Raw genomic sequence first — 12,500 nt, forward strand, 5'->3', positions numbered from 1 at the left:
TTAAATATATATTTTATATATATATATATATATATATATATATATATATATATATATATGTGTGTGTATATACATATATATATATTTATATTTATATTTATATTTATATATATGTGTGTGTGTGCGTGAGTGTGTGTGTGTGTATGTGTGTGTGTGTGTGTGTGTGTATATATATATATATATATATATATATATATATATATATATATATATATATATATACATATATATATATATATATATATATATATATATATATATATGTTTTTATAACAACGTTAATCAGGATATTTGTAAGATTAAACATAATTTTTTTATGGTACCAATAGGTAGATAATAAAGTGATAACGATTGTAGTAGTAAAGGATCCGTATTGCAATGATAAATTACCATTAGCATCCCTTTCTTCGCTATGAAATTTTCATCATTGCAATCATCATAACCAATGTTACTATTTTAGCGTTACTTTGGTATGGTTATCATTATTATCATTGCCAGTATTGATTTATTGATATAACCAATTTTACTGCAAATGCCATTTTCATGTGAGTGAAATAGCAAATCAATACCTTTACATAATTTCAGTGATTGTTTTTTATAAAAGTTGCAATAACTTAATCACAGACGTAGAAAAATAACAACGCAATGACGTGCTAAAATCAACTCTCACACAGCATTAAAAAAAAAAAAAAAAAAAAAAAAAAAAAAAAAAAAAAAAAAATATATATATATATATATATATATATATATATATATATATATATATATATATATATATATATATGTATGAAGGCTTTTTAACTTCAAAACTCAACATTAAAAAAATAAATAAAAATAAAAAAGACATATGAAGGCTTTTTAACTTCAAAACTCAACATATGCTGAAAGATCCCTTGTTTGTGCGCAGTGCGTGACCATGGTAGCCCAGACGGCAGAGGAGCGCCATGTCCCAACGCTCGAGGAGATCGTGGATGCAGGATTCAGCATGCAGGGCGGTGTTTGTCTCACGCTCAATGTCTTCTTTTGTCTTCTCCTGAGGGCGCTGGGTCTCAAGGTTGACCTGCTCGATGGTATGTGCGATGTAGTTTGTTTGTGTCGTTTGTGTAGGTATTTGTTTGTTTGTTAAATTGTTTGGTTGGTCTCAAAGTTGACCTGCTCGATGGTACGTGCGATGTAGTTTGTTTGTGGCGTTTATTTGTGTATTTGTTTGTTTGTTAATTTGTTTGGTTGGTCTCATAGTTGACCTGCTCGATGGTATGTGCGATGTAATTTGTTTGTGTTGTTTATTTATGTATTTGTTTGTTTGTTCATTTGTTTGGTTGGTCTCAGAGTTGACCTGCTCGATGGTATGTGCGATGTAGTTTGTTTGTGTCGTTTATTTGTGTATTTGTTTGTTTGTTAATTTGTTTGGTTGGTCTCAAAGTTGACCTGCTCGATGGTATGTGCGATGCAGTTTGTTTGTGTTGTTTATGTATTTGTTTGTTTGTTAATTTGTTTGGTTGGTCTCAAAGTTGACCTGCTCGATGGTACGTGCGATGCAGTTTGTTTGTGTCGTTTATTTGTGTATTTGTTTGTTTGTTAATTTGTTTGGTTGGTCTCAAAGTTGACCTGCTCGATGGTATGTGCGATGCAGTTTGTTTGTGTCGTTTATTTGTGTATTTGTTTGTTTGTTAGATTGTTTGGTTGGTCTCAAAGTTGACCTGCTCGATGGTATGTGCGATGCAGTTTGTTTGTGTCGTTTATTTATGTATTTGTTTGTTTGTTAGATTGTTTGGTTGGTCTCAAAGTTGACCTGCTCGATGGTATGTGCAATGTAGTTTGTTTGTGTCGTTTATGTAGGTATTTGTTTGTTTGTTAATTTGTTTGGTTGGTCTCAAAGTTGACCTGCTCGATGGTATGTGCGATGTAGTTTGTTTGTGTCGTTTATGTAGGTATTTGTTTGTTTGTTAATTTGTTTGGTTGGTCTCAAAGTTGACCTGCTCGATGGTATGTGCGATGTAGTTTGTTTGTGTCGTTTATTTGTGTATTTGTTTGTTTGTTAATTTGTTTGGTTGGTCTCAAAGTTGACCTGCTCGATGGTATGTGCGATGTAGTTTGTTTGTGTCGTTTATGTATTTATTTGTTTGTTTGTTAATTTGTTTGGTTGGTCTCAAAGTTGACCTGCTCGATGGTATGTGCGACGTAGTTTGTTTGTGTCGTTTATTTATGTATTTGTTTGTTTGTTTGTTAATTTGTTTGGTTGGTCTCAAAGTTGACCTGCTCGATGGTATGTGCGATGTAGTTTGTTTGTGTCGTTTATGTATTTATTTGTTTGTTTGTTAATTTGTTTGGTTGGTCTCAAAGTTGACCTGCTCGATGGTATGTGCGATGTAGTTTGTTTGTGTCGTTTATGTATTTATTTGTTTGTTTGTTCATTTGTTTGGTTGGTCTCAAAGTTGACCTGCTCGATGGTATGTGCGACGTAGTTTGTTTGTGTCGTTTATTTATGTATTTGTTTGTTTGTTAATTTGTTTGGTTGGTCTCAAAGTTGACCTGCTCGATGGTATGTGCGATGCAGTTTGTTTGTGTCGTTTATTTGTGTATTTGTTTGTTTGTTAGATTGTTTGGTTGGTCTCAAAGTTGACCTGCTCGATGGTATGTGCGATGTAGTTTGTTTGTGTCGTTTATGTAGGTATTTGTTTGTTTGTTAATTTGTTTGGTTGGTCTCAAAGTTGACCTGCTCGATGGTATGTGCGATGTAGTTTGTTTGTGTCGTTTATTTGTGTATTTGTTTGTTTGTTAATTTGTTTGGTTGGTCTCAAAGTTGACCTGCTCGATGGTATGTGCGATGTAGTTTGTTTGTGTCGTTTATGTATTTATTTGTTTGTTTGTTAATTTGTTTGGTTGGTCTCAAAGTTGTCCTGCTCGATGGTATGTGCGACGTAGTTTGTTTGTGTCGTTTATTTATGTATTTGTTTGTTTGTTTGTTAATTTGTTTGGTTGGTCTCAAAGTTGACCTGCTCGATGGTATGTGCGATGTAGTTTGTTTGTGTCGTTTATGTATTTATTTGTTTGTTTGTTAATTTGTTTGGTTGGTCTCAAAGTTGACCTGCTCGATGGTATGTGCGATGTAGTTTGTTTGTGTCGTTTATTTGTGTATTTGTTTGTTTGTTAATTTGTTTGGTTGGTCTCAAAGTTGACCTGCTCGATGGTATGTGCGATGCAGTTTGTTTGTGTCGTTTATTTGTGTATTTGTTTGTTTGTTAGATTGTTTGGTTGGTCTCAAAGTTGACCTGCTCGATGGTATGTGCGATGCAGTTTGTTTGTGTCGTTTATTTGTGTATTTGTTTGTTTGTTAGATTGTTTGGTTGGTCTCAAAGTTGACCTGCTCGATGGTATGTGCGATGCAGTTTGTTTGTGTCGTTTATTTGTGTATTTGTTTGTTTGTTAGATTGTTTGGTTGGTCTCAAAGTTGACCTGCTCGATGGTATGTGCAATGTAGTTTGTTTGTGTCGTTTATGTAGGTATTTGTTTGTTTGTTAATTTGTTTGGTTGGTCTCAAAGTTGACCTGCTCGATGGTATGTGCGATGTAGTTTGTTTGTGTCGTTTATGTAGGTATTTGTTTGTTTGTTAATTTGTTTGGTTGGTCTCAAAGTTGACCTGCTCGATGGTATGTGCGATGTAGTTTGTTTGTGTCGTTTATGTATTTATTTGTTTGTTTGTTAATTTGTTTGGTTGGTCTCAAAGTTGACCTGCTCGATGGTATGTGCGATGTAGTTTGTTTGTGTCGTTTATTTGTGTATTTGTTTGTTTGTTAATTTGTTTGGTTGGTCTCAAAGTTGACCTGCTCGATGGTATGTGCGATGTAGTTTGTTTGTGTCGTTTATGTATTTATTTGTTTGTTTGTTAATTTGTTTGGTTGGTCTCAAAGTTGACCTGCTCGATGGTATGTGCGATGTAGTTTGTTTGTGTCGTTTATTTGTGTATTTGTTTGTTTGTTAATTTGTTTGGTTGGTCTCAAAGTTGACCTGCTCGATGGTATGTGCGATGTAGTTTGTTTGTGTCGTTTATGTATTTATTTGTTTGTTTGCTAATTTGTTTGGTTGGTCTCAAAGTTGACCTGCTCGATGGTATGTGCGATGTAGTTTGTTTGTGTCGTTTATTTATGTGTTTGTTTGTTTGTTAATTTGTTTGGTTGGTCTCAAAGTTGACCTGCTCGATGGTATGTGCGATGTAGTTTGTTTGTGTCGTTTATTTATGTGTTTGTTTGTTTGCTAATTTGTTTGGTTGGTCTCAAAGTTGACCTGCTCGATGGTATGTGCGATGTAGTTTGTTTGTGTCGTTTATGTAGGTATTTGTTTGTTTGTTAATTTGTTTGGTTGGTCTCAAAGTTGACCTGCTCGATGGTATGTGCGATGTAGTTTGTTTGTGTCGTTTATGTATTTATTTGTTTGTTTGCTAATTTGTTTGGTTGGTCTCAAAGTTGACCTGCTCGATGGTATGTGCGATGTAGTTTGTTTGTGTCGTTTATGTATGTATTTGTTTGTTTGTTTGTTAATTTGTGATACTCGGAAGGTTACGTCTGATGTAAATTTGAAATACGTTGCGTTAAATCCAGAGAACTAATTCGCTTTTATAATAGTTGCGATTCGATTTTGTGTTCCGCAATATTTTCTTTTTTCTTTTTTTTAGTGTGTAATTCTAAAATACGTGATACATATGTTTTTAGATGCTTCTAAATAATTTCTTTTAATTAAGTAGTAAGTGCTGATACTACAACTAATTTAATGTAGATAGGAATATAGTGTGACGTTCTGAAGCTCTTGATAAGCAACAGATAAACAGAGATAAACAGCAATAGAATCGCCTAGTAATTCCAGCATTATTTTCAAGTGCTGATCGACCCTCCACATACTACATTGAAATAGATCACATTACATCACCTAAATCAACAAATAATTAAATACTTTTATGCTTATGTTTTTGTTTTTGTTTTTTGTCTCGCCGGCAGGGAACTACAGCGCCCACGGGGATGACCATTCTCACGTTATCCTCCTACTCAGTGACTTAAGGTAGATGGATAGATAGATAGATAGATGGATGGATAGATAGATATTCTTCTGCCACTGTTCTACTGCCATTTATATTTTCACTTTTGGATACCAAGAAATTGAAGTGAAACTGAATGAGATTTGTTTTGCGATAAATAAAACCGAAATTTTGAAGAAAAGAATAGTAGGATTGGTCTGACTGATAACTGAATAGCCAAAGATAAATAGTAAGCTAGTGAGTTGTTGACCGAATAGTCCTACCAAAGAGAACTGCACCTCCATTACATTCCAGGTTCCCAGCCGACAATTACATCATCGACGTGGGCAACGGTTTCCCCAGCATGGAGATGATCCCCTTGAAGGAGCTCCCAGTCGACCATTACCACGCTGGGCTGGAGTACAGATACGAGTACAGCGGCGGTGACGTCATCAGGCTGCACCGGGCTGGAGATACCACACTCGATGGAGAAAATGTGTGTTGTTGCCCAGTCGATGAGGAGAAGGTGTTGGATAACTGGCACTGCATGATGCCAAGTAGAGTTTACAGTGAATATGTGCATATAGATTGATAGGTTGAGGGATACTGATATAGATACATGTGTATGGATGCATTTGGGTGTATATATAATGTATATATATATATATATATATACATTATATATATAAATATTTATATATACATACATATATATATATTATATATATATATATATATATATATATATATATATATATATATATGTATGTATATGTGTGTGTGTGTATATACATATATACATACACACACAGACAAACATACATTTCTATGTACGGGTCTATATGCGTCTCGGAGCAAGATATTTAACCTTTAAATATTCTCATGATATGTCAATAAAGTTTCTCGATCACTGCAGCCTGTGATGCGGGGCGAGTGGCGCCAGGTCTTCCACTTCACACTCAGACCCGTATCCTTCGAGTACTTCCAGCCGCACATGGAGAGGATTTACATGGACGAGTCCTGCGATTTCCTCCAGGTCCTCCGCGCCGTCCGCTTCCCCACTGAATCCGCACTCGTTCAGAAGGGATTAATGGCCGCTGCAGCTGGAGGGAAGGAGGGAGGAGGTCCTGCTGGCGACAAAAGGGTGGTGTTGGCTTTTAAGAATCAGAGCCTCCTCGCCGGTCCCATGGACAAGGATATCAAGACGAGGGTGGGGAAGGACGCCCTGGCTGCCAAAATAAAGGAATTCTTCCCCAACATTCCTGCAGATAAAGTCGATATGGCGGTGAAGAAAATTGCAAAATAAAAATAGTTTTACAAAAAGTTTTGTGTTTCTTATATATTAACTACCATTTTATATTTATAAATAATCCAGTAAATGTTTCAAAAATGGAGTGTTTCTCATATGTTCACCAGGTTTTTACATTAATTCTAAGACTGGCAAAGCTAGGAAATGATTGTAAACTATTCATTATTGATATTGGTCAATATTCAGTGTTACCCCTTTTTCTGAATTACGACCAATACACTCACATTCAATGCATAAGATCGTAAAACATAACATGGTTAACAATGTATGTTTAAAAGCTTAACTTTTTATTTTTTAATTTTTAAACTCGCACACTGGGATATATTTCCATTAAAGTACTGATATGTATGACGATGCCTGTATAAGTATTTAGTGAAAATAAAAATAATAAAGATAAATATGCATCATGCGTGAGAGTGTGTATATATGCACATACACACACGCAGATGGATGTATCGTTAGTCAATGTTTTTTTTCTGAATAGAGTGAATCATGGGAAATAGGGGCACAACAGTTGAGTTGGATATAGATGGGTTTCAGAAAAAGTATTTATTTTTAAAAAAATGGAAAACCGTGGAAAATGAGGCAACAAAAATTGCATAATTATAAAAATGAAAGTTCCTTTATCCATGTCATAGACATAGTTCAATCCCCAGTATGTACTGTAATGTCTTTTTGTGGTATTAATTTAGTTGTTGTTTTTGCACATAGATGGCTTCACAAGCGCTTAGTCACCTGTTTATCCCTCTCCTTGATTTTCACAATTATTGTTATTACTGCAATTTTAAAGCTGGTTTAGTGACTTGTCAACAGTGATAAGAACAGTGTCGATATCAAAAACATTTATTTTTAATCCTGATAAGGCAAGGGAATCTGATGAAGTCACAAGAACTACTAATTGACTCCTTGGTGGCTAAGCCCTTGTGGAGCCATCTATATTTAAAGACAATTCAGAAAGCTTAACGACAGTGGGCATTACGGGTACCTAATGACACTGGGTCCATTTGCTTGTTTCATTATCATTATCATTTTTATCAAATCGTGGAATAAAATGACTATGATGACAGGGAGGATGACTTGTAAATAGAACAGCTCCAGATTTTTATTTTCAAGTTTCGTAAGTTTTACTTTTGATATATCTCTCATTTTGTTTTTTCTTTTTTCTTTTTTCTTTTGTGATTACTTTTCGCAACTTCTCTCTCTCCCATGTTACAGCTTATCATTATTCTTGTCATCATCATTACTTTTGAAATTATTCTTATTGCTATCATTACCACATCATTATGATTATGATCATTATCATTATCATCTTTATTGTAATTTTGTTGTTGCCACTGTCATCATCATTATTAGTATTAGTATTATCATTATCATTATCATTATTATTACTCTCATCATCACCATTATCATTATCATTATTATTACTGTCATCATCACTATTATCATTATAATTATTATCATTATTATTATTGTTGGGGTGTTATTTTTTATCGTTATTGTCATTATCATCATCATTATCATTATCGATCATATGTGATGCACCCGTTACAGCCATGGATTAGAGCTGTAAAAGATGGGTCCATCAAATACGTACATTGCAAGGACTGCCATTAGCGGTACGTGTTTAATGGCCAAACCCCACCGCTTCCATTTTTCGGGTTTCTTCTCGCTATCTCGCTATATGAAAGGTTAGAACTTTCTTTCCCATCACATTGTGGTTTGAAGAACCAACGGTTACACAACCCCACGGTGTTTCCACTCAAAAAAAAAGAAAAAAAAAACTAAAATAGAGACCACAGTGATCGCTGAATGAACGAGGGTTTGTTTTTACCGTGGCTGTTGCTAGGTCCGGTTGCTACGTGTTACCGAATCGATCTCTGGTGATAACAGTTACGGAAGACTGACATCATAAAATTAGACAGCAAATGTGTTACAATTTTGGAATTATAAAACCAGTCCTTTACCGTAGTTACACAAATTCTTTAAAATGAACCAGCGGTCTTCACCTTTGTTCTTAGACTTACATTGATGAAAACAGTGAAGTAAATATATAAAATGTAATAGCTACCCCTACAAGATAACTCCGTCTTCTGTAACTCCAGTTCCCTGTGAAAAGAGAAAACGGTCGGAAGAAAAGCATCACCATTGGCTGCTTGAATACACTGCCGTCCACAACTGTTAACAGGTTGGTGAGAAAAGCACTGTTCCTCAGATGGGATTCTTTACAGTTGTTTACAGTAGTCAGTGACTAAGGTTTGTCTCTGATTATTGCAAATGTGTTATATACAATGTGCGAGAGTGTAGGAATAAAGCGTGAACGAAATAATTGTTTTTTTTTTTATAGAAATGACAACACTAATGCTCATACAGTGGCTTCTCAAAATCGGGGAGACTACAACGTGGTGTGGCTAACGAGTCATTATACGATGTTAGAAAATGATCTTATTATAAGTATCTATTGATGGACTTTCCAATTTGACACTTCCCTTTTATACAACGGTAATTTAGGAATAATAGTGTTCGCTTTATTACATATATATATATATCTACCACGGTTGTAAGAATTTCGTTGGCGTTTTCATTATTAGTATCACGACTTCATCAGGAACATATGGCTTTGGAAACTAGACAAATGAGTTAGTTGATAGGTAACAAATTCTGTTTGTTGAGCATACAGGTCTTTCAATAACTGAATCCACAGCAAATTCAGATAAAAGTTTTTGGCAATGAAAAGGTTAGGACTCTTAATACATTTAGTTTCCGTAGAATGGAAAGCTAATATGTGAACCAATGCTATTGACAATATGCTATTGTCACACTGTATTTACTGTATATGTAGTGTTGCAGAACTATCACACACACACGTGCGCGCGTGTGTTCGTATGCAGGTGTTTATATATGCAAGTGTATATATATTTGTTATTATTAGAAATGTAACCACACACCTAATTTAAAGAATCTGAGGTTATCAAGTCGTAGATCACATCATTCTATGAAAGTTTTCTTCTATTCCATTTTCTGCGCAAATTGATAATAACGGTGTTATAGAGAGTAAACAATCCATGATTTCCAGGAACTGCAGTAACCTTACGCCTCCAACAGCGAGACAAAATGACAAAAAGTCGTTAAGAGTAACGGAAAATCGGAAAGATTAGTAGCGGATGACATATGCGAGGGAAATCAAACGTGAAATTTACCCTATATTTATATACATATACATGCAAACATTTACATGCATTGTGTATGCACACACAATACTCTGATACTTGGACTACAACCCATTTAATATAAAAGATTTAAAACAAATACCCATGCTGTTTTGTTTGTACGTATTACAAACAACTGAACTTTAGCGTAAACTTGCCATCTTGCCCATCTTAATTCGTGAAGTAGTAAAAACAAAACAAACAAAACATATAGCATAATACAAAACTATAAAGATAATTAGGATGACAAAATTCAGTACACTGTTGCCAAGATGTCTATGCTACATGAGACCGTTGTTTTCAATATTGTTTTTAGGACAAGTTAAATAAATGTACTTGCATTTTTTACATTTTACATTCAAAACTATTTTTTTTTTTTCTTTTTCGTATAAGTGATATTTTCCGTGTTTAATTCACGTGATTGTTGATTTACCGAACATAAGCAGTTAAAGAACCCAGTTCATAGGAAGAGTTACGATAGCGGTTTTATAAATGAATTGCCGTTATGTTCCTCCAATCAGCTGATTTTATAATATGACCTAAGTACTATCGATTATCAAGCTTTCTTTGTTATGTTTATCTTATCTAGTGTGTTGTATGTTGGAACAACTGATATGCACAGTCGGGCATACTTATGCAGTGGGCATACAACTGTTACATTATTTCTACCCGAACGCACGTAAACAAACCCAAACACAGGCACACTTTCTCTCTCCCTCTCCCTCTCCCTCTCCCTCTCCCTCTCCCTCTCCCTCTCCCTCTCCCTCTCCCTCTCCCTCTCTCTCTCTCTCTCTCTCTCCCCCTCCCTCTCTCTCTCTCCGCCTCCCTCTTTCTCTCTCCGCCTCCCTCTTTCTCTCTCCCCCTCCCTCTCTCTCTCTCCCTCTCTCTCCCTCTCTCTCTCTCTCCCTCTCTGACAAGAATGATATTCCGTACGTTTACAGGAGGTATTTAATATCATTCAATAAATCCAAATATATCCATCGCCATCCACTGACTCCTTTCCAGCCAGACGGATCGCGAGCCATGGCCACAGACGTCCTGAGTCGAGCGCAGGCCCTGTCCTTCCTCGCCAAGATCGGGATGAAGGACGCTGAAAAACTCCTTCGGGAGGAACCGCGGAAATTCCTCTCCGATCTGATGAAGGCCTATCAAGCACACTTGCCTTTCCAGGTAGGTTTAGGTTGGATGATTAGTTGGTTTGGATTGTATTACGGTTGGCGTTTATGTAGCGTTGGGATTGTTTGTTTGTTTTTAGTCGCAGTTTCAGAAAGTCGGTTCCTTGCATTAAGGCAGACATGTTTTGCAATATTTCAATAGACTCTCTAATGTGTCTTTATAGTTCAGTTGGAGATAGAGAGAATTAATAAGAAAGATGATGGCGAGAGAGAGAAAGAGAGTAAAGATAGAGAGAGAGAAAGAAAGTAAAGATAGAAAGAGAGAGAAAGGAAAGATAGAGAGAAAGAGAGAGAAAAATGAATGAATAGACGAGTTGGTGTCCGGACTTCGTTAACGTGTACCCAAGTAGCTTAGATTCCCCACAAGCCTGTCAACCTTCAGACCACTAAGCATCCTCCATGCACTGCATTTAATCAAGAACCTGAACCTATTCAATCCTCAATTCAGTGCCTGAGTCTGCTGGCCCAGCCTCTAGAGGAACGCCATGTCCCAACGCAGGAGGAGATCGTGGAGGCCGGGATGAGCATGGAGGGCGGACTCTGCTTCACCCTCAACACTTTCATGTACCTCCTCCTCAGGGCTCTTGGTTTCAAGGTCGACGTTCTGGACGGTATGGGAGATGTGCGGTTTTAGATTGTATGGAGACATGCTGAATGTTGATGTTATTTTGTTGTACAGATGCAGATGCGCACGCACACACGCACACACACACACACACACACACACACACACACACACACACACACACACACACACACACACACACACACACACACACGTACACGCAGACACACACACACACACACACATAAACACGCAGACACACAGCTATTTTTTGTGTATATTGTAAATCTACATCTCTTCAATAGGAAGCTTCTCCTTATCCTGCCACCCACACACGCACATGGTGGTCCTTCTCCGCGATCTCAGGTACTTAACTCTCCTACATGTATTCGCTTGAAGTCCTGAATAGATAGACTCTTACCTTTACACAGTTTACCGAGATATTTATTCTCCATAGTGCTCCGGGAGACAATTACATCGTCGACATCGGCGGTGGGTTTCCTTTCTTTGAGATTATCTCTGTGAAAGATCTCCCAGTCACCCGGTACGAGGCCGGCCTGGAGTACCGGTACCAGCACCTCAACGGGTCGGTCGTCAGGCTGCATCGCATGACTCGTGAAGTCAGCGAGCGTGGACAGGTGGTGGAGATATTTACCTTCTCGTTATACTGTGTCATTTTTAATACATTCTTACTCGTTTTCTCTGTTTGTCGTGTTTCTATCTTTCTCGCTTTCTTTCCAATTCCCTGACTCTCTTCCCTTTTTCCTTTGGCATCTCTCCGCACCTTACTTCCTTTTTCATATTCTACTGTCTACTCAGAGGAGAGTATAAAAAATGCAGTAATATGTAGACAATATATTGCAGATATACATATTTCCTTCCTCACATTCTACTGTCTACTCAGAGAACACAAAACATGTAGTAATATGTAGACAATATTTTCTCTTATTTAATAAAAAATCTCTATTCATGTTTCATTTCCATGATATGCCAGTTATAAAAAGCTTTAGGGGAAAGCAACCGACTGAACGAAAGATCCCGAATTTCCAGATAGAAGTTGACGGAGACTGGACCCAGATCTTTCACTTCGACCTGAACCCCGTCGATGCAAACTTCAGCAGACCTTACATGAAGATGATCTACGTCGAAGAGGGCGACTCCGACTTCCTCCGGAGTATAAGGGCCGTGCGATACCCCCCTGAAGCCGCTTTGATTGAGGAAGGACTCCTGCCAGCAC

General features: G+C 36.8%; 2 protein-coding genes across 5 annotated transcripts in view; both read left to right on the forward strand.

Annotated features, from left to right (window-relative positions):
• LOC113822983 (uncharacterized) overlaps positions 1-6,322 on the forward strand; it is an 8,580-nt gene extending 2,258 nt beyond the window's left edge. For 2 of the 3 annotated variants that reach the window (XM_070128803.1, XM_070128802.1), the window contains exons 3-6: positions 908-1,070; positions 4,992-5,052; positions 5,324-5,534; positions 5,925-6,322. In XM_070128803.1, the coding sequence (XP_069984904.1) occupies positions 908-1,070; positions 4,992-5,052; positions 5,324-5,534; positions 5,925-6,314 (825 nt within the window). In that variant the 3' untranslated portion in view covers positions 6,315-6,322. The remainder of the gene's footprint in view (positions 1-907; positions 1,071-4,991; positions 5,053-5,323; positions 5,535-5,924) is intronic. The other variant, XM_070128805.1, reaches the window with a different exon arrangement.
• A 2,063-nt stretch (positions 6,323-8,385) lies between these two features.
• LOC113822980 (uncharacterized acetyltransferase YvcN) overlaps positions 8,386-12,500 on the forward strand; it is a 4,442-nt gene continuing 327 nt past the window's right edge. Inside the window, exons 1-6 of one of the 2 annotated variants that reach the window (XM_027375531.2) lie at positions 8,386-8,502; positions 10,529-10,693; positions 11,147-11,309; positions 11,569-11,629; positions 11,721-11,901; positions 12,314-12,500. The exon at positions 12,314-12,500 is cut by the window's right edge and continues 327 nt beyond it. In XM_027375531.2, coding sequence (XP_027231332.2) covers positions 10,547-10,693; positions 11,147-11,309; positions 11,569-11,629; positions 11,721-11,901; positions 12,314-12,500 — 739 coding nt within the window. In that variant the 5' untranslated portion in view covers positions 8,386-8,502; positions 10,529-10,546. The other variant, XM_027375532.2, reaches the window with a different exon arrangement.

Source organism: Penaeus vannamei, chromosome 13 (assembly GCF_042767895.1).
Source record: "Penaeus vannamei isolate JL-2024 chromosome 13, ASM4276789v1, whole genome shotgun sequence".
Taxonomy (NCBI): domain Eukaryota; kingdom Metazoa; phylum Arthropoda; class Malacostraca; order Decapoda; family Penaeidae; genus Penaeus; species Penaeus vannamei.